Source organism: Falco naumanni, chromosome 7, assembly GCF_017639655.2.
Source record: "Falco naumanni isolate bFalNau1 chromosome 7, bFalNau1.pat, whole genome shotgun sequence".
NCBI classification, from domain to species: domain Eukaryota; kingdom Metazoa; phylum Chordata; class Aves; order Falconiformes; family Falconidae; genus Falco; species Falco naumanni.
The window spans coordinates 59,507,509-59,534,912 of record NC_054060.1 but is presented as its reverse complement, the minus strand read 5'-3'; the positions used below and the strand labels follow the sequence as shown (position 1 = coordinate 59,534,912).

The window sequence follows — 27,404 nt, the reverse complement described above, 5'->3', positions numbered from 1 at the left end:
CAAACAAGCTGGCCAAAGCAGTGCTGTTTCCCTTCCTTATCCTGGGATGGCTAGAGTTCAGCTGACCCTGCTACTGTTGCAGACAACTGCTCTGGTTGTGGAATGTAAAGAAAAATAGTAAGGACACAGCATTCATTTGTATATATACACAGATGAATGTAAAAAAATTTAGAGTAAGAAAACGGTAAATACCCTTCAGGTAATGAAAAGTGCTTATGGTCAAGGATACTTCACTAACCAAACCTGATTGTTTGAAAGGAAAGGAAATTTTGATCCTAATGAGATTAAATTTAAAGTGGGCACTTGCTTCAAAGCAGAGATTAAGACCTTGGATTTAATCAGAGACAGCAAATTTTCAGGATCTATTCTTCCTTCAGCTGAAGCCAGAGGCAAAATTCCTGTTGAAGCCAGAGGGCAAAAGAATGTGTGTTCCAGCTGATAGACATATATAACTTGAAAGTTACTCATACTTAAATTACAAATTGTTCAGTGGAAGTTTCCATATATTTTCTGTCTATATTTGGATGATTGTTGATCACAAGCTATCCAAACACATTCTGCTTCAGCTTCTCAAGAAAACCATTTGTTTGCTGTCCCAGGTCCAAACCAAAGCCAGTCAGTAAGATTTTTTTGGACAGATTTTATTAGGCTGGGGATCTAAGCCTCCAGTTTTCAGGCAGTTTAAGATACCGGTTGAACTTCTTTGACAATGTGCTCAGGCCTTCTGTGGCACTTGCATGCAACAGAGAAATTTTCTGTGATTTTTTTTATGGCTTTGATGCTTTCTGGAGCTGACTTACCTTTCAGCCTAATTAAAGGAAGGAAAGTGCCGACAAAACTGGTGGAGCTAGGTAGTAATATTGAGAGTCGCCCCATTAGAAACATAGCTTGAAAGCAAGGCATAAGTTGTCACCACTTTTCTTCTTCGGAACAAAGGAGATGAAAATACATTATCTGTATTAGTAAAAGAGGAGGCTTATGTGACAACACTAATATGAAATGTAAATAGATGTAATTAAGAACATTTATGGGAGAAACGACTGTTCTGAGAAACTACTACTTCATATGTGCCAAAAACATGCCCCCCTTCTTTCTTCTCTTTTCATGCCTCAAAATTACTTTATAAGTTGTAGAGAAGTACAGTCATTGGCTTCTGATGCAAATGTTTTTGGCTGGTTACTACATAGCTGCTCTTCATTTGCATGGATTTTGAAAGGCGAAGTAAATACTGTTTGAAGTTATTATCTATTAATGATAGGATGGTCTTACTTTCAGAACTTCCTTGTTCCTTGCTGGTTCAATATCAATACCTGCTTGAGGATGTAATGTAAAAGACTTTTGCTACCATGTTCCAGGTCTGGCACTGTTGTTTACCCGCTTTTCCTGTAAATGGCACTTGTCAGACAAGTGTATAGCTAGAAAGCATCATGCTATTAAAAGATGTACAAGGTGATTCATGGTCAGAGAGAACCCAAGTGCCTAAAATTTATGTGAGCTGTAGCATTTGAGGTGCCTTGGAAGGAGAATCAGACACCCTGGCCTCAATTTCCTTTCAGGACTGAGAAAGGCATACTGGCAATGACAGAGGAAGTTGTGCGTTACCTTCAGTTATAAAATAGCCTATAAGTAAAGAATTCAGCCAGCAAATGTAAGAAACAGATTTGGTGTCTTCCTTGGTCTGCTAGCAGTGAATGATTGCAGTGCTCTGGTGCATGTACGAACCAATGCATATGCGTGGCTATATGTTGCAGCCCTTACTGGAAGTTATCATGTTATAAAAAGTAATTTTGGTTTATTTAGGATGGCAAATCAGTAGAACTTTGTAAATTTAGGTTGCTTTGGGAGCTCCACTGGGAAGGATGAATTTTGGACTGTGTTAACTACTATTTAATGTAAAATTCAGAAACAGACCCGGGAGTTGCAGTAAGTACTTAAACAGCTAAGTTCAGAATCCTCTACTCTTTCCTGAGTGAACGTATCTCAGATTTTTTTATGTGCATGTCAGCAGTGGGGTTGCAAATCTAAGCCTCCCTGAGCCTTTCAAGTACTATTCAGAGATAGGGCAGAAAGGAATCACAGAATGGTTTAGATTGGAAGGCATTGTTTTAAAGATTATTTAGTCCAGCCCCCTTGGCATGGTTTTCATCAGTCCCGTCAGAATACAGAACTGATCCCCTGCAGGCCATACTTTTGATGGATAGTACAGATACCTGCAGCAAAGTTCCCAAATGGAGTTTGCACGTGGCTTTACCTACCTTCTTACCCAAGCTTCACATCGCGTCTGCTACTCTCTATATGATGTTCTTCCTCAGCTTACCTTCCACTTACAGCACAGGCCCCTTCCTTTCCACCCTGGTTCTGTGTATCACAAGGTTTCAATCCTTTTACCGGTATTCCACTGATGTTTTTTCCAGATCAAAACTGTGCTCACAAGTGCTGACACACACAAAGTTTGTGTATTTCAAGAAGTATTTTCTGTACATACTTCCTCCCTCAATGTAATTGGGCTGTATGAAGGGTGCAAGTAACGTACCATCACCACTCCTGTGAAACATTTGGACTTTTAGCTCTGCAGGTTTCAGTCTCCCAGAGATCCAGACCTGCTTTTTCATTGATGAATGAATGACATGAGTAAAGCTGCCTCCTTTGCAACAGTAAAACAAGGTGGGACAGAAAATGTGATTCTACTAGCTGGTACATGATTAATATTCAGAAGATTCTACTAGCATCATACCTAGTATGAACGACTAAAACTTAGATACTGACTCATTCAAATTAAAGTATTTGTATAAATAGTATCCTTGCTCTTTGAGGATGATTTGGGATTTTTTGTTACAAATTGGGATTTAAGATGGTACATACAGTTAGGAAGCACCACATGCAACTTAAGCTATACTATGTGAGGTTCAGCATAAAGACTTTTATATTACAGGACATTAAAACAGATAGCAGCAGTCCCAGTTTTCTTGCAGTATGTATTTCTATAAAAAGTTTATAAACTGAATGAATTGAACTTTTACACGAAGTTGATATTGCATATGAATTTATACAGCAATAGCTGAATACTCGTATCTATAAACACATAACAATTAATAGAAAAATACAAGGCTTCTTTGCCATTCATGTTTAGTGTAATATATAGCCAGTTATAAGTTATTAAAAAATGCACAACAAAAGCCTGATGAATACAATCCCTTCTGTGCCATTCCATAAGTACTATGACTTTTATAATCAATAGCAGGGGGAGGAGGTATACCCTAGATTGATGGGAAAGTCCTGTTTTCTTTTCTGTTATATAATTTACTTGCAAAAAAATGTAATTTCTAAAGAGTATTTGAAGTATCTTATTCACACCAGGAATCTGGAATAACTCAGTGAATATTGCATCATTTTAACTACGCACTTTTAGGTCTAAATATATCAACACATTACTAGGTATGTAATCAAATTATAGCCTTTTTTAAAGGAAACTATTCTTTCATCTTCAGCGAACCTCACATATCCTTAAAGATGTTTCTACTAGCATTAGAAAGTTGTTAATTTGTAAGCTACTGAATTCCACTTATGTCTGCCTACAGTCTTTACTAACCACATAATCTGATACAAATCAGTTAGGTTTCAAACTTTGAAACCTACCTTTGGATCTGAACACTTTCAGTTCCCAGTGTATGGTCTAATTTAATCTCTTTGCCCACCCGATAATAACTTTCTAAAATCAAGACAGTAGAAGGCAGCAGACAGGAACAAATCTGGTTATTAGATATATCAGGAATATAACTCTTGACTTCAGTGGTGTAGGAAACAGTAGTATCAACTAATATGTTTGGATCAAGATCCTCAAACATAACTACTCTGCCTTAACTACCTTTCAAAATCTGTGCCAAAAGAACTGAACACAGATCTGCAGCTATCTGTGGGTAGAACTTAAATGTCTTTTGATGTGAACCTTGCCAACTGAGACTGCAGTATCATTCACAATAGCAAAACCTCACTAGTACAAATAGACTGTTTAGCTACAATCTGTCCTATCTTTTCTTAAATTGCCTGGCAATAATGGATGTTGTGCAACTGAAGCACTGGAAGCACTTCATACTATCAGCAGAACTCCTTGAAAAGATACAGAATCATAAGCTACAGAAGGCTTATAGAAGTACTGTGTATTTGAAATTATTTCTAATTCTTAAGAAGACATTAGCAAGTGACAGCAAGAATGTCAGAGCTGTATTGTTTCCTCTGCTGATACCTGATAGCCTTAAGTGCACAATCTGCATAGCTTTAAACTTGGGGCTACTAGATATGTATTGAAAATAATAGCTGTTGGCCAAATTCTGCACTCCAGTATGAAGTACAACTTCTAACAAGCTCACAAGAATCCTTGACTGACTACAGAAACAAGAAGTAGCCCTTCTTCTTCCCTTGCACTATGACAGTATATATAAGAATAAAACATTTGTACTTTAGAGGGACCATTTCATTTTCATGATTTTTAGTTTCAAAGTAGTAATATCCAACAGCGATTTTTGCTTTATTGTTTAGAGTCCAAAAAATCTTTACAGATGCCTCTAATAATATCAGGAACCATCTGCTCCAATCCTGTGAACTCCCTAGTGAAGAAAGTGTGAGATTCTCTTGGTTCAGAAGCCATGTCTTTCAGGTCATCCAGAGGTGCCCAGGCAACGCCAACAGAGAATATTGTTATTCCTACAATAAGAAAAAAAATAAAGACCATTTTGCCTATTAAAAGAAAAACAGTCATTTCTACATCCATGAATTAATCTGGATGGGAGAAATACAGATTCAATAGCTGCAGTCTGGCAAAGATGATTACACTTTGCCACTAAATAGCAAGAATTAAAGGATTTGTTTCAGTAAAAATCCTGAAGGACATGTGGGGCATCTTATGAGCTAGTGTTTTAGTTGGTTGTGTAGTGACACATAGGAATGTAGCAGTTAGAATGTCAAGTCTTAAAACCCAAGTAACACTGTAAAATGATTTTGAAAATTAGTTTGGATCCTTTGTATATGTTTGGTGCTTTCAAGCATCAGCAGCCTAAGTTTTTTAGTCAAAACTGCTAATTCCCTTCCTGGATGATGATTGAGAGGAGTGGATGGCATCACTGGAGCATCACTACTTCTCTCTGTATTTTCAGACTACTAGTTTCTCTCCTGTTTTTCACTAAGCTGCCATGAGTGAGTCTACTCATACCTGGCTCCATAGCACATCATTTTTTTCATCCTAATGGAAAGCAGTTCCTTGGGACTTGCATTTTGCTAAATTTAAAACAGGTATGATACTTGATTCGCTTACTGGGGCTGTGTTTTCAAACTTTAAAATCTTAACATTCACAATACAGCAGAGACAGGGCAAATCAACTTCCATCACTTTCAAAGATAAATCATTTACCTGCTTTTTGCGCTGCAGCAGCAGGTCCTCTAACATCATCATAAGACTGACCATCAGTCAAAACAACAAGGAAGTTTTTGTTAGGTCCATCTTTCATTGGCCCAAAGACATTTCTGGTTATGAAAGAAATAGCATCACCAGTAGCAGTGCCACCACTCATGTAGCGAATGTTCCGGATAGCTGAGAGGACCTTTTCTTTTGTGATGTAATCTGTGAAGCTAAACTCAGTACGCTGATCGTATGTGAATTGCACAGCTGCGATCTTGGAACCAATGTCAGAGATCTCAAAAGCCCTTGCAACGGTGCTGACAAATTCAAGCACAAGGCGGAAGTTGCTGTCTCCAACGCTGCTGGAACCATCTATCAAGAAACCAATGTTGACGGAGTTGTAGCATGTCTTGCTACACAACATCTGCTCATGTGAACATAATTTTTGGACAAGAGGTTTTACATATTTGGTAGTGCCAAACCAGGTGGGCATCTGGTAAGAGAAGAAGCCATTGTTTCGACAGACAGCCTGTTTGGAAACAAGAAGTCAACAGGTGAATACTGACACAGCAGCTGAATGGATAATCATCAGAACACCAGTGTGATTTTCTTTCAAAGACAGGTTAGAAATGGAGCCTAATGGTGGGACTTTGTGGTAGGATCTTTTGCTTGTTGGTTTTTAAAGAAACTAAAGATAAACATCTGCAGTTGGATTCAATGAAAGCTACAATATAGCTTATTTTATCCAATAAAGTCAACCCTGACCTCTGGAAATTTCAAATAATTTAACTTTATTCACAAGAACTGTAACAACTGGAAAACACAACTATGGCTTTTGAAAGCAAACTAAGTCATGTTACTGAGTATCCGAACAATTCCAACTTCTGTAGTTTTGCTTACCCACTGAAAATTAGTCTTTGTGTTTTCCCTTTGAACTCAGTAAGCCTTTATATTTTTTGATGTATAACACATCATAAACACAAACTTACAGTTGGGTAGAAAATACAGCTCCAGGTCATTCAAAGTAAAATCTCTTTTTCTGCTAGGTTCCATAAGATGTGTGTAAAGTACAAGGTGATTGAGAAGGGGGTTAAATTTAAAATCAGCTCTCCAAGGTGGTGATAACTAATCTGGCTAAGATCAAAATGCAGGAGAAGGACAGCCTCAGTCACATCTTCCTGTGCCTCCAAGTATGTAAGAGTTGGACCTGCCTGCAATACCCCTGGAATCAGCAGCAAGCTATCTGGTGCCTAGAAGCAGCAGTGCTGTAGTGCTTCATTATGTTCACACTGAACTATGAAATTTCTTCTGAAATTAAGACACCTAAAACCTCCCTGTGGAAAATGAGAGGTTCTCTCACAGGAGAGAAAGTAAAGACTAGTGATTAAAAAGCTCATGTGAGAGTAGGTGATCTCTGATATGATTCCTACTCTTAACTCATACAGAACAAGATCCAAAACTTTTCATCTAAGGTGAATGTCTTGCACATGAACTTGCTAGGATGTATCTTTCCTGTCCTGTTTGTAGTGAAAGTAGGCAAATAATTATCCATAGAGCAAGTATGGAAAGATATGCCTCCCTGTCTGCTGTTTCAGGACAGGAGATAGCGTATCTGCATTTCATTGCTTTGACACATCTAACCATACCTGAGATAGGGGAATCTCCTACACTGAGAAACTACAAAGTCCAGGAGCTACAACTTGGCCAAGAGTCTGAAGTGGGAGAACAGTGGTACCTTTGTGTAGCCCTTGTAGCAGGGAAAAAACACCCCAGTGTTTCTTTAACCTTCCTGGTGCTATTCTTTTAAATCATTTATTAGCAGGAATAATTTCATTGGCTGTTTTGCAAGAATATTTTATATATATATAAGTTTATATAGATGTGTATTTATTAGTTCATTAGAATGTTACCGTGAAGTAAATTCTCCAGAATAATACCCGTGAATGAAAAACAAAGAATGATATGCTCTCTTACCTTGTCAACAAAACCAATGTCTTGTACCATTCCCAGCTCCTCTGTTGTGGGTTTTGCTACAGATACAATGAATACATTGACTCCAAATTCTCTGGCCACTATGCCAGCTTCTTCTATATCATCTGAGGGCCAGCCATCTAGAAACACTACAATGATCTTGGGAATTCCTTTGCGTGCTCCGTTTTCCAAAGAGAAGAACTTCTGAGCTGTATGCTTCAAAGCTTTTCCTAGTTTTGAACAGAAAGAAAATATGAAGAAATAGTGCCTATCATAATGGTGCATTTTGGTACCAGTTTCCTACACAAAATTGTGTGGGATTCCCATTATGATTACAGGTCTATCCCAGTGTAAAAGTGAAATAGCGTCTCAGGACATTTGGTAATAACAAAGCTCGAGCAATCTGTACGTTAAAGGCAAAAAAAGAAATACTGACCCAAAAACCCAAAACCAGACCACCCCCACAAAAAATCCCCACAGATAAAGCTGAAGAAGAAATCACTGACTTTTTTTTGCCCACAGGTCTAGTTTTATACCAGGAAGTAGATATATTAGTACCTGTCAAATAGATTAGAAGGAAAAAAGTTGAGGAGCTACCTAAATTTAGTTTGTCAAACGCAACGTATTTGGAATGCTCGTTTTCCTCATTTGGCAACCATCTCTTCACAGCCACTTACTTATTCCAAGTTTATTCTAACCCTTTAATTAGCCACGCAGCAAGAAAGAAATGCTAAGCTTTTTTGATATGAGTTTGTCTCAAGATATCACTCTGATACTAGTGAAAAGTCCATGGCAGGAAGTGATATTTGCACTTCTACTCTAACAAAATGTGTAATAAGCGACTCTTAACTTCTGGAAATGAAATGGAAGATGTGGCAATGTTCTAGTTGAAAAATGTTGAACCCGACTAAGATGAGTGTGGCATTTAAAACACTTTCTTAACTAACTGAATTATAAGAACTTCAGTATACACACACACACACACACACGTGTGTTTGGCTATATATATATTTATATGTATAAACATATGTAAAGAAGTAATTTCTATTTGCATGGACCTATGAACTCACCTGTATTAGAATTGCCTCCTCGAAATCCTAATTCCTTTATGGCAAACAAAACTTCTTTCGCAGCAGTGAAGTTTTTCAGATAGAATTCAATTTTTGGATGTTCGCTGTGGAAAAAAAAAAAAAAGTAATGAAGTGCGTAGTTTACTTTTCATACCACTAGTCATTAGAAAGCTAAAATACACTTTGAATCATTTTGTTCTTGGTAACATATATTCTTCCCTATATTTTTAATTACTAAACCGGAAGCATGCTCCTTAATTCTCACAATCCTTAGTAGGAGGACTTATTTACCTGAGTGTGTAAATTAAGAACTGGCAGGTTCTGAGGCTTATCTAATAGCTGAAAACATTAGGTTGAAAAATATATGCACAAAAATAAACAAGAAAATGCCAGATGTTAAACTAAATGCATTTGTGTAATTGAAAATTGGTAGGTCTTCCACTATTTGTATGAGAAATACCTTCTTTATAAAAACATTCTGTGAAATGCAGTTTGAGTGTTTTGATCTGAGAAGTTTTAAGGTACAGTAGCTACTGACTCTGTGTGAGAAATGAAAGATTTTAGCTGTGCTAAGTACCAGATTTCACTTTGATTTACAGTAGAAAACAAAAAATGAAGTTATTTTTGCCATGCTAAGAATAGACAGATAAACACCTGCAGCTCAGAAAGCTCTTGCTATGAATAAACGGCCCAATCCTGCATCAGAATCACTAGAATGAACCCCCGTGCCAAGGAGAGTTGGTCTGCAGTGCTGAATCTTATGGTATAGTAACTTAAAAATGGTAAGTTTTGAGATATAAAGATTATTGCTTGTAGGATTAATTTCTAATGAAGAGGAGTTGAACATTCAAGGTGCTAAATCGATCACTTAGTTTCTCCACAAATCTTTCCTCACCTTACAGTATTTAAACCCAGGACAGGAAAAGCAGGGTTCATATACCCTAGCTTTAGATGCCTACAAGCGGCTAGAAACTGGATTTTTCAGGATGGAATTCATCATGTCCTAAAAGAGGCATCCAAAGCAGTTTAGATAGTTTGTGCCAGGAATGTCATCTTTCTAGTGATTACAAGAGCAAGCCTAGGTCATTAACTCAGACTCTGACACCTACTCTACAGTCGCCTAAAGGCTGGGGAGAGGAACAGACTTTAACACAGTTTCTCTATCGTGTCTTTCATCATTAATCTAGCAGATGTTTCATCGTCTTGCGATAAATGAATTAAACACTTCTTTGTGCGTCTTTTATTCCAGAGAAGCCATAGCCAAAGTGGTTAAACCTGGAAAACTGCTATTCCTGAGGGCTCGCAAACTAAGCTGTGGCTCAAAAAAACCTTCTACCAACATGCTGGATGTTGCACTGGCTGTGAGACTGTTTTGCAGTCTGTGAACATACAAGGTAGTGTGAATGGTTAGACTCTATGATCTTAAGGGTCTTGTCCAACCTAAATGATTCTATGATTCTATGAATAGTCTTAAAATAAAAAACTGACCATTTACAATTTGGAGATATTGGCTGTAGTAACCTATAGGTTGGCAAGAGCAGTTTTCTGGTTTGTACTTGCACATAGCCATTTGTGACCATTCTCTCTCTACAATTTTTAAAACCAGCCATCTCTCCTTTGCAGAGTGTTTTCTGCTGTTTTACTAAGATGAGCTATGAAACTGTCAGCAGCAGCGGGGCTATGAAACATCCAGCTGCTCTCTATCCAAAGATCATGAATCACAGGGGTAGAAGATGATAAAATCTGTCATGTCCTCAGAAGGACATCTCAGTATAGCACAGAGCAAACACTCAAAAGAGTTTGCAGTGCTACACAACACTGCAGCTCAAAAGAGTTTGCTTTCTCTTGCTATTCATCAGCCATTATTGAGTGAATACTGTTCTGCAAAATAGGGAGTGATATATTAATTGACTTCTCTTATTAATCACTCAGTTATACCTTGTCTAGATCTGTTCTTACCTGGCCTGTACAACTCCAACATGAGGCCCTTCTGTGCCAATTCCCAGCATCACAGCTACTTTTCCAACAAAGTTTTTCTGCAAATTAAATCTACGTTGGCCGATGTTGTAACTTCCATCAATGAGAAATGCAATATCAGCTTTACAGTCTGTGAATATCCAAAATAATCAGACTTAAACTTAACACCAAATAAACGTTAGAATTTTTCTTTGCAAAAGTTAAATCTGTGGGTTCTTACCTTTGTTTCCAGCCTTTTTATCAAGTGGCTTCTTGGGTCTTTTACCTTCAGTGAAGGAAACAAGATGGATCATTTAAGAACAAGATGATGAATGGCCAAAAGTAAACCAGAAAAAGCTCAGACTCCAAGAATTACATTGCAGTCTATCTGCAGTAGGAACTGTCAATCAGTTTAATTCTTAGACTTGCACTACTACTGCTTTGCTCCTTGGAGAATATTCTTTTTCAAATGAAACAGTTTAACCTTCCTTTCTTACACCTGCCCAGCTGACTACTGAAAGGTAGAAACCTGGGTGGGTTGCTGTAGCTCACCCCCCCCCCAAGTGCTACCATTTCTCAGTTAGCAATCCTGCTGTACTGTGCACGGTTTTAATGGTTTGGAAGCAAACTATGACTTAAACCATAAAGCAAATGTTCTATTCAGATACAACATCCAAGTCCAGCATTTACATACCACTAAGCTTCACAAAAACTGATTTAGCCTTTTAATGCAGCATTTTCTGTGGAGAAATTCACATAGCATCTAAATTTCTGCAAGTTTTGACAGCACTCAGCTGTTTACTAGTTCTCTAAGAAGAAATTAATTATCTTCTCTGTCACTTGACAGCAAAGAATATCACATAAGCTCATGAACTCTTTCCTTCCTTTGATATCTGTATTATTCTTCCAAATTCATTCTTTCTTTTTAATTTGCATAAAGATTAACGAAATTAGAATCAATCTTGCCAACTGCAAATAATTCCTCCTTTTGCTGATGACAGCTGTACTGCAAAACCAGATATTGTGTATGTTTTCTTCTTTAAAAATAAATAAATCATATGAAACGTCATTTTAGCCAGGGATTCACGCACTGCAGCACGTCCTATCACAAGAAGCTTCCCTTGTTGCAGAAAACTTGTACCTGTAGAAGGACGTGCTGTTGATACCGATCGTCCAACTGCTTCAAGTGCTGTGTTCTTGGTACCTGCTAAAATATTGGACGAATAAATTTATGTTATTTTAGTGTATTTAGATGAAATTACAAGTGCTTGAAGAATACTGTATTTCCAATAACCTTTCTTCATCATCTGCCATTAGCTACTCTGGGAGTAGGACACAGGCCTAGACAGACATTTGGTGTAATCCAGTATCGCACTCCTTGTTTCACTGGTAATGAACTTCTCTGAGCTCCTGCATTTGAAACGGTAGCAGCCGACGTGTAATTACAGCATATCAATTGATGAGAAGTTTTGAGCTGTAGTAGCTATTGTTTCTAGCAGATAAATTCAGGACTCGATCTGGAGAGTTGTATTTCATTTACACCCTCACCAAAAGCACCTGTAATCCCAAATTCTTATCCATTAATTTGCAATAAACACTAATGGAGGATTACTACTGTCTTAGAGATAGCAGGCTAAATTTTAGCTGTGTAAACAATAAGAACACATTAAAGAGCTCTGTTTCCCAAGCTCCGAAAGAATATACCGGAAAACACATACACTTCAGTATTTTGGAGCCAAACAATATATATAACCAATAGACTTCTTTATACAATTTTATGCGAGTGGTTTAACCTCAACCAAGTGGCCGGGCATGATAACTGGTTTGCAATTGGGCACAGTATCTCAACTACAAGGACAAAAAACTTCTGAAAAACCACTGTGTCACACTGTAGCTTAATGACCACATCACATCTAAGTTGACATTATTCCCGTTTTTGGAGGGTCGGTGTTCTGTTTGCAAGGAACGCTACACAAGCTCTTTGAAGGACCTGACAGTGCTACTGCCTGCCCAAAGGCAGGCAGGGGGGCAGAAGGGATAAAACTATATGGTTGGAAGCGGTAGGAGGACAGGACTGCAGTAGCAGGATCGAAGTACGGACTTCGATCACAGCTTAAACTGTTGTGGAACTGCACTGTCGACTGCCTGCTATCATGTCATTATATTCTAAATAACTGTGATCCATTTTTAAGTTTCAGCTTCTGCTACAGACTAGCTAGTCTCGCTGGAATAGTATTTTAAGGAAATTGTGGAAAAATGAGGATTAATGAATTAAAAGCAAAAACTTCAGTTATTACACTTCAGATAGCAATCACATTTGTTTATGCATACAGGAGCATTGAAGAAGTTTCCTACAGTTCTGTTAATATTTCAAATATAGTTTGAAAAATAAGTAGTGTGATCCACCTACGAGTCACTGAGAAGGATGAAGCCCATCTAGCGAGCACCTGAGACTGGATTCCATTGGCATTTACAGCAGGGTAGTTTTCCTGTCCTGGGAGAGTCTGTACCCTTACAGCTCCTCCTGCATTGGTGATCACCCCACTGAGATACAAAAAGAGTTGTTAGAAATCAGACATTTTAATCACAAGAAAATGCAATACAATTATACCATCATTAGTATATTGGATAGTAGCCTCCTGAAAAAGGCAGTTGTGTTCAGGATATGAGTTGCTGAAAAGACTTTTCAAAGAAACTATTCTGCAGAGCACACAGACCTAGAAAAAAAAAAAAGGTCAGGAAATTCTAAAATTCTGGTAATGTTCAACTTGATGCAAAAGAGTGATGTTTCAAGGCAGTATCAATTCCTAAGTGACAATAATAGGCATCAGAACTGTTCAGATCTTTTTATGTGCTACTGAAAGAACATTTATTATTTTTAGAGGCCAAAATTCAATGTTGAGTTTCTCTAAGACGGATTATAAGCCTGATACTTTGTAGAACTTGGGCAGGTACAGTACTGTGGGACAAAACCAACCATTTCAAGACTATGCAAACACAGCAATGTGCGCCTTTATGTTTGTTTTTCTTACGTTTGGCTTCCTGCTTGAAAAGAGGTTCCAGCCTAATCTGATTTAAAACATTGTGAAAGTAGAATAATCAAGACCAAAGTTTAGAAAACCTTGCGTATATTTCTGGTAACACAAACTCTCTGTATCTGTGGCAAAGGTAACTTCTACATAAATCTCCTTGTGGACTGCTGTTAAAACACATTTCTCCTTCATAGATGTGATTTGCATTTCTAAATTGAACTGTGGTGATACATATTGAATTCTTGCAGCTTAGAAGATTATGATAGCAGTTTAAAAATATACAGATATTTTCTCATCTGGGAACACTGTGTACAGTGTATAGTCAGAAGAGTTTTAGTAAAGTTACCCTGAATTAGTTTAAAATCAGATTATAAAATTGGCAAATACAAACAGCACTTAACAGTTCTTTAAAAAACAGTGACAGAAAAATCAGACCAGAGCTTCTAACTGGTTATTTTTAAATGACAGGAAAATTCAGCATGTCAAAATTATCTTTGGGAAAAATAACACATTAATGTATTTAGAAAATTTCAGTCTAATTATAATTTTCTTCTCTAGCACCTGGTTCTCTTTGGCATTCAGGCCTTCACTAGTGTGAAGACTTAATGCATAAGGAAGTACATGTCAGAAAGAGAATATATGTATTTAATTGGAACAGTTTCTAGTTTAAGTTTATACTTTCAGTTTTAGTGAAGCTACTTTGGGCTTACATCAGCAAACTTGCCCTATGCCCACATTAGCTCCCAAGAAGAGCTTGGTATCTCTTCCAGCTTCCTTTGTTGTGGATTCGCAACTTTGAGCACTGGCTGAATTAAAACTCAAGACAACATTTATACTGAAAGCTCAACCTAAGAATTATTCTTAGAAGCAATGATTTCAGATTATTTTAGGCAGTGTGACCAGTTTTGTCTATATTGATCCATTTTGTCTATTGGTCTTTTCATTTTGATTGCCATGTGATCGTTATGGACAAAAAAACCCATCATCTAGATAGTCTCCATTGAAGTCGCAAGCTTTCCACTGAAACTGGAGTACGTTTCTTTGCTCCTTATCTATTTATTGAAAATATTCGATTCTGTATTTCATCACAAGCCATAAAGCTCTGGACTGCCTTCTGAAGATACGCTATTTCCATGTAATAGCTCTGCTATTTTTAATGCAAGTGGGGGGCTGACATTAGATGTAAATATAACATGAACTCTAGCTTTATGAAAGTTTCTCCTCTTTTCTTGCCATTTCATTCTGTACTGTTTAAGCCATCTTTTACAGTCTCATCAGTTTTACCAGGGATGTTTCTTCTAGCCAGTTTACTCAGAGCGCATGCTCATATATGCTGAAGTGGAATAAACCATATTGTCAGTCTGCCTTTTTATTCTGAATCAGACTGGCAAATTCCTTTTTGCAATCATTTATGAATGACTTAAAGTGAGATTCATCCTGTGTAAATCTGCAGTGGTATTTAAATAGTGAAGAAGTGCCTATGCATTTCCTCAGAATGATTTTATGTCACTACAATCTGCTTTGATTTTCACCACTGTTCTTTGCTCCTGTGTGATTGATTTGCATGCCATGGCTGTTCTGATTAAACTGGAACTCTGCAGATTTTCCAGGAACAACTTTCACTTCCTTACCAGCTACGTTTCATGCTACTGCCAGCACTGCTTGATGGCAACTTTATATAAAAGCTGTCAGTCCATTCTCTTGCCTAGCTTCACTGTTAATAGCAAATCATAATTTACACTTCAATGGTATTTTTCACTCAAAATTGCACATAAATTAAACAGAAAAGCATATACACAAGGAACCAATCCAGCACTTCGCAATAGCACATGGGAGAAAGCATACTGGCCAAGGGTAGCAGAAGATACAGAAAGGTCTTATGAAATACAGGAATTCAATTTAAAACATACTTGAGAATCTGAATTGAAGTAGATGAGCAGATGGAATTGAAGCTTTTTAGAGCCTCATGCACCTCCTCCAAGTAAGCGCAAGAACTGTTCATCTGCCCTCTCTGAGAAAGAGGTACAGGGCTGGCTTGCCTTAACCAATTTTTGTATGTTTTTCAAGGAGCCTGCACATTAGACCTGATGCCTAGACCACAAAGAGACTATTCCAGCCACGGGATGTGACCCTTATAGATGTAACTGCAGTCAGTAATCTTAGACACAGCAGTAGAAAGCTGAAATACTATCTCCCGTTAAAGAAAGAGGAAACACAAGGTTTTCAACTGGTGAAAGTCTTTTTCCTCTGGGTAAATTTTCCGTTGCTTCTTAGAATTTGTAAGTAGTGATAGATTTGGCTGATTGAGAGCACACTTTTTGCAGCATGCTTATAAACTATTGACTTGTTCAAAAATGCTGGAGATGAAGCCAATTGGATATTCCCTTAAGTGGGCTTAGTTCCAAGTGTAAGTAAGGATCAGCTAGATAAAACTGTTTAAAGGTAGCAAAACATTGTCAGTGGAATGGACAACAATTGTTTTTCCTATGTATAGTAAGTGTTAGAGTGAAGAGAAATAGATTTGAACATAGACTAAATGTTCTATGCCAAGGAAAGGTCCAAAGCCCAAGGGCAGCAGCACTGCAGCTGGGCTGCTGAAAGAATATATTGAGCGGATTTAATCTTGCAGTCCAGAAGCAAAACGTTTGCTCAGAAACTCACATGGTATGTTTTTATGCTAATCATTATGTAGGTAGACCATCTGCTTCTTCCGCAGAAGGGAAGGCAGAAAGGTGAAGGCCTGCCATACTACCCAACAGCATATTTATGACCTGAAAGTTCCTGTTGCTAAGAATGCTGGCTGTAGTAGCAGCTGGCATTTCCTACAGGGTCCTTGGGTAAAAAAAGTTATCCTTAGGGGCTTAAGACAAGACAGATGTATTACCTGAATCCCCATCTTTCCTTCCTATCAGCAGCTGCAAGCTCATTCCACATAACCCACCTTTTTCCATCGCTCCAAGAAGCATCCTCCTCCAAAATGTAATCTCCTACTGCTGCCCGATTGTCTTCATTCACTGATAAGGAGCTGCTCAGGGTTTCATGCCAGCATTCTCTGGCCCCCTAGGTTATGCTCCTTCTGCCTCGTCTGCACCCCTATTGCTTTTGGCAGCAAAGGCGGCTCTACAGCAGAAGCAAGCATTATACCAAAGTTTCCCAGGGGATCTACAGCTGCTCTGAAATCCCTCTGGCTGGACAACCTTTTTGTCAATATTCCTCTAGCAAACACTACAGCGGCCCAGGGGCCATTCATGTTTGTGCTCACTTTGTGGCCAGTTTGGTAATGCCATGATATGCCTTTGTTACACTTGAGTGGGACCCCAGTGTTTAATTAGAAACGGTTCCACCCTGTGACGAGTTAGGAAGGTTATGACAAAAATTTACATGCCTATTTAGCATCTAAAAACTATCACATTGGGCTAGGTCTCCATTTAGTGCAATTGGCACTAGAACAGAACTGCACAAGCTGAGAACCTAGTCCTTCATTTGACCTTCTAACTATTAATCCAATTAATCACTCAGTGGTAGATTTAACACAGTTCTTCATGCCTGCATAGTGTCAGCCTGGTAGGAGGTTCTCCATTCTTCCCCCAACAAATAAATCTTTTCTTCTTCTGCCCAGAAAGAGAACAATATTAAATAAATATTCTGTTTCCTGAAAGTAATTACACATAAAGTAAGAACAGAAGAAAAAGGAGAGAAAAAGCCAAATATAATAAACTAAAACAGGCAGAAAGCTTATTCATCTGTAGAATACAGAAATATTTGTAATGAATTCTGCTAAACTCTTTACATGCATTATATAGTATTTTCTTGTGGTAATAATTAGCTCACAGTAATGGAACTGCTCATAGGAATAAGCATTACTTGGTTGATATAAAATGAAGGAATTACATCTCAGTTTGGACCTAGCACACGAACTGGAGCGTATGTGGAGGGGGAACTGACCCATGCTCAATCATTTCCAGTTTAAAAGAAAAACATATATAAGCACTGCTCCCAAGGCTGATGCTTCTTGAAATGGCGAATAGTTGTCTGTCTGTGCTTTCTACAAGTAACAGCAGCAGTCATTGTAGTGGCACAGGCCTGGTACTCAGCAGTGCTTAAGGTGTAGAGCTATGTTGCACTCGCCATGCAATGTGATGTAGGGTACACCTGGTTTTAAACTAGATGTGGTTGCTTTAGTTTTTTGGAAAAAATTCACAGAATTCTCAAAGCACATACCTAGTTACATCAGTGTAACACCAAATTACTGCTATTACCTATTAGCAATACCTTCTCGGAGTACCTCAGAGACCAATATGGAGTTCAGCTATTGCAACACAGTGAGAAGGAACACATTATTTTGTATGTTTTTGTTGGATTTTGTAGCCTGCACTGAAATTAGCTGAGAGCTAAACAGCTATCACCTCTCTTCCATTCATCAATCCTTTTTTACCAGGACTAGTATTTTTGGCTGCTAACAGTTACAGCCAAACCAACAAAACATTCTCATGCAGCAAATTCTGCTCTGACTGTGAAAGACCAAGACTAATAACCCCTAACTTAAAGGCAGTCTTCAAAACCAACAGTTCTCCCAAACAGGAGATTTTCACCTATATTCTGCTCTTTCAAAATGCTCTACTACCGTCTGTCACGTTCGTGTCGTATACAGAATACTTGAACATTGTTAATATACATCCTTACTGGAAGGCACAGATTAGAAGGGCGAGTATATTTTAATCCTTTCATTTCTATTAGAGCCCTCATCCTCACAATGTCTGGAGACAGACTGTCAGAGGCAGGTTTTACAAACAGGGGTGCACATGCCACCTGTAGTATAATTTATGTTGACACTTACTATGGAAAATTACAGTGTTTTCTGTACTCCTATGCTTCTGGGTTGGAAAACAATCTTACACATAGTCTGCAAGGTACTGACTTCACTGAAGAGCTAAGTAATGTTTAAACGCCTGTACTTAATTATCTAGGAGAAAACTATGCAAAACATTAAAAGAAATCTGCATCTTCCATTTCTTGTACCACCTCCTTTTATAGAGGTATTCCCCAGCTGTGACAGAGCAGAGCCCCGCCAGCATTCTTGGTGGGACTTGTCTAACAATCACCGTCGCCACCAGCATGGGAAGTTGAAGGCTGCTGCCTAGTTGAACCGGTTAGGAACCTTTGTGACTTTTAAAAACACTCAAATCTCCAATCCCTTTGGAAAAAAAGTCTTGATAGCAAGAGCTTTTTTTTTTTCCTCTTTAAGTAAAGACATCTTTGGCAACGCGTAAGGAAATGGAATGTTATAATAAATGGCTACATCACTAAATACAAACATTGTCTTAGGAAAAAAAAGAAAACTGAGATGTCTTCCCATATAACCTTCTATAAAAAAACCACATTTGATGCAGACTTTATCTCACAAAGTTTTTGCATATATCTGAAGTGGGAAAAGTGAAGAGCTGAAGTAACATTTTTTTTTTAAACACTCATGAAGACACTTAAAGCACACTGAATGGAAGCATTCATTCTTTTTACAGAAGGACCAAAAGGAAGCCTGTTCTAGCAATAACACACACAGAGACATGCAATTATCTTTGAAACAAACTCTTAAGCTTTAAAAATACACACAGAGCCCCAGAATACCTCCCAAGTTCTTTCTAGCTGGCCCTATAGTACTTAGCTCTTAAGTCTCCTTTACAGCATTTGAGAAATTCCAGATAGTGTTTCTACTCAAAATCCCTCCTTAAATCAAATTTTTTTAAAAAAAAAAAATTAGTTTTAGTTTACTTTGGAGTTCAAATACAACAAAACTAGCCTGAATTTTGGAAGCACTGTTAAAAGTTATAGGATTTTAACTCATACTTTAATTAAGTTTCTGGATAGTAATGATAGCCCCCTAAATGTTATTCCAAATGATTAGTCTGTACCTTACAGCATGTAAAGTATCAAGCAATTAATATTAATTCAAACCCACCTTCATTTTCCTCCTTTATCTTCTAGTAATTTTTATATATTTTTTTTAAATAAAAATACTCTGATAGAGTTCAGCATCACATGAATGTATGAAAATTTCTTTCTGTTGCTTGTGGATAAAAAAAAAAGGATTGAAACTATTGTGTGTCATCCCCCCCCCCCCCCCCTTTTTTTTTTTTAAACACTTTGCTTCACCTAAGCTTTTAAATATACTTCCAGCCTTTCTGCAAGGGCAGCAGATATACAAATATATTATTATTATACACATTATTATACAAATATAATAAGATGTTCTGATTTTTTGTTTAACTGTAGTTTATGTGTATCTTAACATGAATGTACCTAGAAGCTAAATAAAACTAGTTTTAGGAAGTTCCTGATGCTCAAAGGGATTCTGGATAGCTAATGATGTAATCCACAAATGCTAATGAAATCTCATTCACAGGAATAAGACATTAAAAAAAGTCTCCAATAATGAGTAAAAAAATGTCTCTAATAATGAGACCTCAATATGTTTTTTCCAAGAGTACCTCTTCAAATGTAAGTAATCTAGATTATATGCATGATGGAAGTCTTGCTTTTAAAGATATCAATAATATGTAATTATAGAACTCTCAGAAATGAGGAAACATTTGGGCAGGATGGTTTAATCTGTACTTTTGTTTCAAAACAGGATCAATTATAGTTATCTAGTTATTCCAGTAGATATATGTCTATCTGTTTTTAGAAACTGGACCGTATTGTAGTTCCTATAATATTGCAGGTCATCTAGTCTCTGTCCTTACTGTTAGGCTTTTCTCCATATCTAAAACAAGTTTCTGTTGCTGAAACATCAGTCCTATCTTAAGAGTGATAAAACCTTACATAGTTTTGAATCTATTTTTTCATAGGAAGTATATTGTGAAAGGTCTCAGTGACCAAGTTGTGTGTTGTACAGCCAGTTAATAAATGAAGCTAAAAATCCTCCAAATAACCAAAAGCTTTCTCAAAGTATTAAAATCAAAGTCTGAAACTCCCTGTAGACAGACAGTCAGGAATCAGTCTGGCTTTCACAGGCATCTGAAATAGGTATCTTGCTGTCTCGAGCTGGTTTTGTCCAAAGTATCCTTATTAAAAATTGATCCATGAGAGATTTTACCTGGCAATTAAGTAATTAAATCTTTTTCCTTCCTCAAACAAAAAAAAACCCAACCAAAGCCACCACCCCAACCCCAAACTCAGTAAGGTATCTGCCAGCCTGCTTTCCTTCCCCTGTGGAATTATTGCTTTTTTAAATAACCTCTATTTAACATGGGTTATCTGGATATTTTTCTTAGTCTTTAGTTTTCTGTTTGATACAGAAGTGAATTCAGCTAGATACTGGTCTAATTAAGATATCATTAAGTAGACTAAAACCCAGCAAGAAATTGTCAGAAGAGAAAAACACCCCAACCCTAATACTGATTAAAAGTAATAGTCTATGGACCACATTCAGCCAAATTATGGGTAGGTCTGTTTGCATAGGAGGTTAAACTCATTTCAGCAGTTTCAGAAAAAGTGTCATGTAAATGAAAGTCAGAAAGTGAATCTGCTTTTATTCTCCAATTAGTTACTATTTACACTATATCTTTCCATGCCTACTAGTGACACGTAAGTAATCTGACAGTGAAAGTCCACCTGCTGTTGTGCTGTTTCAGACAAAGTTAAAGTGGTTTTCTGGAACACTTAAACACAACTCAGATAATGGCTAGGCAGCTGGCAAATTTTCTTCCTTGTTTTCTCCTAATGACATTCCTATTGAGTTATGACTCCAGAAATCCAGAAAGATCTTTATAACAATGGCATCAAAAGGTTAAGATTAGAAGTATGGCAAGACTATATAAACTTGCTTAACACGTTGATTAGCAATCACCTGACTTACCTGTGTATGGCAGCTCCACAGACGCTGGAAAGAGAGGCATAAACTCCATCTCCAAAGACATAGAATTGCCATAGAGGACAATTTGCTGGGCAAAGGACATCTTCTGTCCCCTTTCTAAGGTCAAGTCCTCTTGTAAAGCACGTGATAGCAGTGAAAGCTAAAGAAAAGAAGAAGAAGAATGTGACCTGAAAATCTTAAGAGTCTGTTGTTTTGGGGTGTTTTTTTTTTTTTTTAATCTTTCCATTGTTTCCAAGCTTAAAGCAATGTTTGAATTTGGAATTGGGGAGCGTCTCAGCTTACGCTGCAGTACATCCGTAAAGACATCTTTGGAGCTTACAAATCTATAGTTATGACAAGAACACACAGGTTATTTAAGGGAAAGGAGCATCCGAAAAAGGTAGAATGGGTAAAAATAAGTGCACAAACAACACTAAAAACAACATTAAAAAAAAAATCCAAGAAATACTACAGAAAGAAAAAGCAATTCACATCTCTTAAGTTTACTGCAAAGACAGAAGGGTAAGGGGGAGACCTTTGAAGGCTTGTGGAACACAGGAGTGGGCAGACTCTTAAGGGAGAAATTAAAAGACTGACATTCCCACAGCGATGTCCAGCCACAGGACATCTACAAATCACTTGGGAAACTCGGAATCTTCCCTCCAGTGCCATTCATGAAGCAGGCTGACAGCAGCATTTCCCTTAGCCTCTGCAATAAATCCTACTAAAGCCAGTGTAAAAAAAAAGGAATACTCATCCCCTTGCTCCAGTAACTTAACACCTAGAACATTAGTATCAATGAAGTTTACAATATTATCATTATGCAAAGGACTGTCAAATTCACCCAGTGAGAAGTTATTTATTCAGCTGAGGCACATTTCATTTTTCACATAGAACTCTCTTTTTATCTTTTTTCTTAGAGCATGCTTCTCAGGTTATCATCATTAAGTTTTCACTGTGCTTGCATGCATGCAATGGAGGTAAGCAGAAACAGATTTACACCAGTATATGATTTTGCTTGGCAAATTGATGTTTTTTCTTTCAAAAACTTAAGAGGTTGTATCTTGGATACTTACTACCATCCTTCTGCAACACAGGACAGCACATTCAGCTGGTCTGACAGCACAGCAGATTAGGACTTTGGCCTAGACTGCCATCAACTCAGCATTGTCAGTTCAACCCATGACTGCGTATTTATTCTGAACTTCCTAAAAGCACATCTTGCCCTTGCTGAGCACTAACACAACCATTTCTAAATGCACTTGGAATATTACTTCTTCACAATATTAAGAGAGCTGACAGGCTGGCCAATGTATCAGTGCATACACCACTGCATTATATCCCAAGGAGAGTAGGTTTCAGGGATCTGGGATCTGCCTCTCACCTTTTTCCCTGCCCACTCTTTCTACTCTTACCATAAGGTGTTTACTGACCCCAGCATAAGCAGCTTGTATTTGAAATTATTTGGAGCATACATGTTCCTCATCGGCGGATGGAAGAGATCATACCTCCTGCTAATCTCACAAACTTTAGAACTGAAAAGCAGGACAGTTACAGCCAGAGGTGTACAGGGAAGTGTCTGTTAATTCTGGCTCAAGTCATACGTTCATAGACCACATGTATAGTTTTACATGTAAGTATACATAACATTCATTAATGCTATACTGAAGTTACATTAAGCTACCTAACCACATCTTCCTGAAAAATCTTTGCTATTTGTCAGCACAAATGTGCTTAAATATGCTAAATACATCTATATAACCCAAAAGAAAAAAAAAAAGAAAAAAAAAGCAGTAAACACTTCTTAAGATAACAAAAGCTGTCTACCTAGCAAAACACTGTAGTGTCATTTGATTCTAAAGTACCCTAAGAAATAAAGAAGTTTCTTTTAGGACTTAGTCTTAACTACTTACATCCTCTCCACATTTAGTCTTATATATTTGCCTTAAAAACACAAGTCCAAAAACCAAGCAGAATCACCATGATTATACCTAGAAGCTCCATATTTTCATTACCGAAAGTGCTGTATCATTGTGTTAGGCTACAGTCAGTTTGTTTTGCTGTTCAAGTCTCCTAATCCTTTCATGAAAGTTCTACAAGTGTGTTAGCTGATTACTGGGCACTAATCAATAGCCACCAAATGGCAACTAGCAAGACCATCAGGATAAAACAGCAGCCGGAAAGCTGGATATCCTTGGAGGAATCACTGCAATCACGGGTAATCTCTGCTCTCGCAGTACTGCTTGTGCCATGCACCCTGCAACATTTTTCCAGGCTCTAGAAGTACAAGACACCACAGGAAGTTTTAATACCTGTCATTTCTAATGTACTGTACTTGACTGAATTCCTTGGCAGGCTGTGCATACAAAGACAATAATTAGACATGTCTAGTTAGTGAGCCCTTTATCACTTCGAGATCTGTATTCGCCTGACTACCAGGTACTTACTAATTACAGTCATATGTCAGACTAACATTTTACACAGCACAAAAGATGAAGGCTGGGGGCAGGGAAATCTTGCTGTGTCTTCCCTGGCTATGGAAACACAGAAATCCACTGTAGCCTAGCCATGGGATTTTTAGGTACTGGCAGCCTAAAGACTTGTCATGATTCTCATCTACACCATCAGAGGAGGGCTTCCAAGGGAAGGGAGCAAGTTGCCATTGCATGACTTAAGAGCTAATATACAGTAAGCACAGAGGTAAAAACACACACTTTGAGGTACATGATCCACCATTTCATTTTAGTTTTCTGTAAGCTATAATTCTATAACTGAGACCAATATTAGGGGTGTTAGGTGCAGTATCAAACTGAGTAGTACTAGGTACCGAAATTCTTACAATACCAACTTTGCAGTGGACTTTGTTCTTCTCTTTTAATGTATCATCAGCTATCCAACCCATAAAACTACAAGTAGTCCCTTGTGAATAGGAAAATGTATTAATCTGGTCTGAATACTAGAGATTAGAAAATAATTCTTTGCCAGCTTGCATAATAATCGTTCTCCAAAGTTTCACATGTGATATTACTATTAAAATTGAAGGTGGTTGGTTTTGTTAGTCTGGCCAAGATACTTCATCACAGCTGACACCACCAAAGAGATACATATCTAAGTAACAGAGAGAAAACCTGTATGTTTTAATCACTGTAATTTAAGAATTCAAGAGCAGTAGCAGTGGAGACGTTTCTCTGATACTTATGAGATCCATACTCTGAATTCACATTTTTTTGGAGGAAGAAAGATAAGCTTGTAATTTACAAGAAGGGACTCAGTCCTAGACTTCTATCCATTCTGGATAAAGACTAGAAACCTACATTATGCGATACAAACTTAGGCCTTCAGAACTGTAATAAAGTGACCATCATCCCATTCTCTCAAGGCACACGCTTTTTAAGCCCCACAAACACAGCACATCAGGGTGCACCATAGAAACAAAGAAAAAACTGTAGTTCTTCCCGATTTAAGCCATATTTAAAGGTAGGGATGAATGTCTTCCATCACTGTTGACCTAAAAAAAGAAAAAAGTAAAGGCTCAGTCTCCTAAAACATCCATCCAATAACCATGCTTTCAATTCATTCTATGAGTTTCCATCTTTTTGGCACTTCATCCCATGTACTCAAATTTGCCCTGAATAGCTGTTTCTTACGACCACCTATAGAAGTTCTCACTTCATTTTTGACAGGAGTCATTACTTTAAAAGACTCTAGGAAAATAAAATCCATAGCTAAAATCTGGGCTTTTCTAATCCTGAAGTTTCCATGAAGTGCTTTGGGAACAGCAGAGTTTATGTAAAGGAAAAAAAATAATCTCTATGTGCATTACAAAAAAAAATATTTCATAACAATAAGATAACTTCATGAGTCATAAGATGAAGTACATCCCTATCACGCTTTTTTTTTCCTTTCAGTATTTAGTGTTGTATCTTTGCAGAACAGGAAGATATGAAGTCCTTTAGTATTCAAACAAGCCTGTTTTTTATATCCTATGCAAGGAACACTCCCACAAATCTTATCCACACTAGAAAGAAAAAAAAGACATACTAGTAGAGCTATACCTGTTTATATTTTGGAAAACATGTTCACAGGTTGTGTTCATGTAATCTTAAGTACACCAGTACAAGATCTGGACAAAGGCAACGGGATTCAAAAAGTCTGGTCAGGGCTAAATCTTTCACTTTGATCCGAGACTTGCCTTTTTCTGATCAGCTTAAGGTCACTTACCATCACATGCCAACATTCACCCACCCACACAGCCTCATGTATGGTAACTAGACCTGTTGAACTCTGCAGTATTTGTATGCATTTCAGGGGGAGTATAAGGAAAGATATAAGATCATTTGAGATCTCCCCAAGTAGTTCTAAACTTAAATAAAATTTGAGGAAACTAATGTTCTTACACTACTCTGAACAACAGAATTTAAGCACTTTTTATAAAAGTTCCTGGAAGCTTCTAGCTCAGTAACCAAATGCCGCTGAATTTTGGCTCAGAATAATGGTAAGAGAGAATATCTTACAGCAACTGTTCACGTTTTATACTACAAGCACATCCTGGTACCAATATTCCATTTTGCCAATATTCCCTTAATGTTATTTTAGCTGGTGCCAGATACCTTCAGGTTACAGTCGCTTCTTCTCCAGCCCTGGGAGGAAGCATCAGAGAAAATTTTTCACTTCTTTCCTGACTGTCAGCACTTCACCTCTAATGCACCTGTAAAACAGGAAGGAAAGGAATTAAGTTGGAATATTTTTTTATTGCTGTGCATTTTTTCCCTTTTCTTAGCCATAGCACTCCTATGACATATAGCTATTATCACTTCTGCACAGCAGAATTTTCCAAGTGCTTGCCTAAACACAAAATGAGCAGCAAATCCTGCTTCTTAATGACTTTGAAATCCTGAACAACCATTCAGAAAAGCTTGAAGTCACTCACCTTCTGCAGGCCAGGTCTGCATCTGGAAGCGCATCCTTCCGGAGGGTTTTGCCCTCCCTTGGTGAAAGGCTCCGCTGGAAGGTGCGGACAAACCGCCCGCGTTTTTCTGGTGCATTATTTCTTCAACTGCTCGCTATGGCTCCTGGTTCCCAAGGGTTGGCTCTGGCTCCAGGAGAGCCCCCTCTCCAGCAGGGGGGATGCAGTCCAATAGGGCACGGTGCAACGGGCATTCCCTGCCCTGCTTAGCATCTTAAGTACGTTGTTTTGCTTCCCAGGTTAGAATAGCGGCAGGGCAGGTGTAAGAGTTTTTAATAGATTCCATGGTCTGAACCACGTCGGAGATCCTCAGCGCGCCAAGCACTGCGCAAGTGCCTTTGTAACACACACAAACACGCTCCCACTCGCACTCGCTACCAGCGCCCCCCTTGACGGGGACACCCGTCACCCCAGCTCTCCAGCCCGTGCCAGCGGGGAGCGGGTCCCCCCCGTCTGGCAGCGTTCCCAGGCATCCTGCGTGCCCCTCCGCAGGCTCCCCCGGGGCCACCGCTCGAGGGGCCTCACACGGCGGGGCCCGGCCGGCCGGCCCCGGGCGCGCACCGCGGGGCTCCGGGCTGGCGGCGCCCGTCGGGGACCCTCAGCGCAGCCCGGCGAAAGGCGGCAGCAACCGGGGAAGCGCCGAGCCGGCACTCGCGGCCAGGCCACCGTCACCTCCCGGCGGGGAGGGACGGGCAGAGACAATCCGAGGGGGAAACCCCCCGTGGGGAGGCGGAGGGAGGAAAGCGGCCAACTCACCCGAGCCGTCGCTCCCGCGCACGGGGCCGCAGAGCAGGAAGGCGCCTGCGAACAGACAGGGAGCGAGTCGGGGCGCTGCTGCGCGCCCCGCCGGCCCCGAGCCGCCCCCCCGCGGTACCCACCGAGGAGAAGGGGGGCGAGCCACATGGTGGCGGGGCGCGCCCGCACCTCGGGGGAGCCGAGAGCAGAGCCGAGGGGAGAGCGGCGCGGCACGGCACGGCTCAGCCTAGCTCAGCTCGGCACGGAACAGCTCAGCCTTCCCACCGGGGCCCCCACCGCAGGCTGCCGGACCCTCCGCGCTGCCCCAACACCGCCACGAAGCCGCACAGCCGGCAGCAGCTGCCGCGCCCGCTTTAAACCTCTCCCGCGGCGCATGAGCACTGGGGCGGGCGAGGGTGGCCGGGGCGGG

General features: G+C 39.0%; 1 protein-coding gene and 1 long non-coding RNA gene across 3 annotated transcripts; both read right to left on the bottom strand.

Moving 5' to 3' along the window:
* Nucleotides 1-2,955: 2,955 nt before the first annotated feature.
* Nucleotides 2,956-27,341, bottom strand: COCH (cochlin). Of its 2 annotated transcripts, none has more exons than XM_040600645.1 (11): nucleotides 27,118-27,341; nucleotides 26,996-27,040; nucleotides 21,277-21,433; nucleotides 12,800-12,933; nucleotides 11,531-11,596; nucleotides 10,631-10,675; nucleotides 10,393-10,540; nucleotides 8,434-8,537; nucleotides 7,367-7,593; nucleotides 5,405-5,921; nucleotides 2,956-4,701 (listed from the first exon to the last, which is right to left on the bottom strand). In XM_040600645.1, the coding sequence occupies exons 1-11, from the start codon at nucleotides 27,140-27,142 to the stop codon at nucleotides 4,526-4,528; spliced, it is 1,644 nt and encodes a 547-aa protein (XP_040456579.1). In that variant the 5' UTR covers nucleotides 27,143-27,341; the 3' UTR covers nucleotides 2,956-4,525. The 2 variants fall into 2 exon arrangements, with proteins under 2 accessions (XP_040456579.1, XP_040456580.1); XM_040600646.1 differs by having other exon boundaries at nucleotides 11,531-11,593.
* Nucleotides 22,685-26,989, bottom strand: LOC121091228. Its single transcript, XR_005828877.1, has 2 exons — nucleotides 26,204-26,989; nucleotides 22,685-25,981 (listed from the first exon to the last, which is right to left on the bottom strand). It is a non-coding gene; the product is annotated as an uncharacterized LOC121091228 (long non-coding RNA).
* Nucleotides 27,342-27,404: the final 63 nt, after the last annotated feature.

Coding starts and splice junctions, on each gene's coding strand:
- COCH (XM_040600645.1), bottom strand. CDS start 27,142: ATGTGGCTCGCCCCCCTTCTCCTCG. Junction 12,934..21,276: donor TGTGGAGCTGCCATACACAG/GTAAGTCAGGTG, acceptor TTTGTATCTCAG/TGGGGTGATCACCAATGCAG. Junction 10,541..10,630: donor TAAAAAGGCTGGAAACAAAG/GTAAGAACCCAC, acceptor GGATATTCACAG/ACTGTAAAGCTGATATTGCA.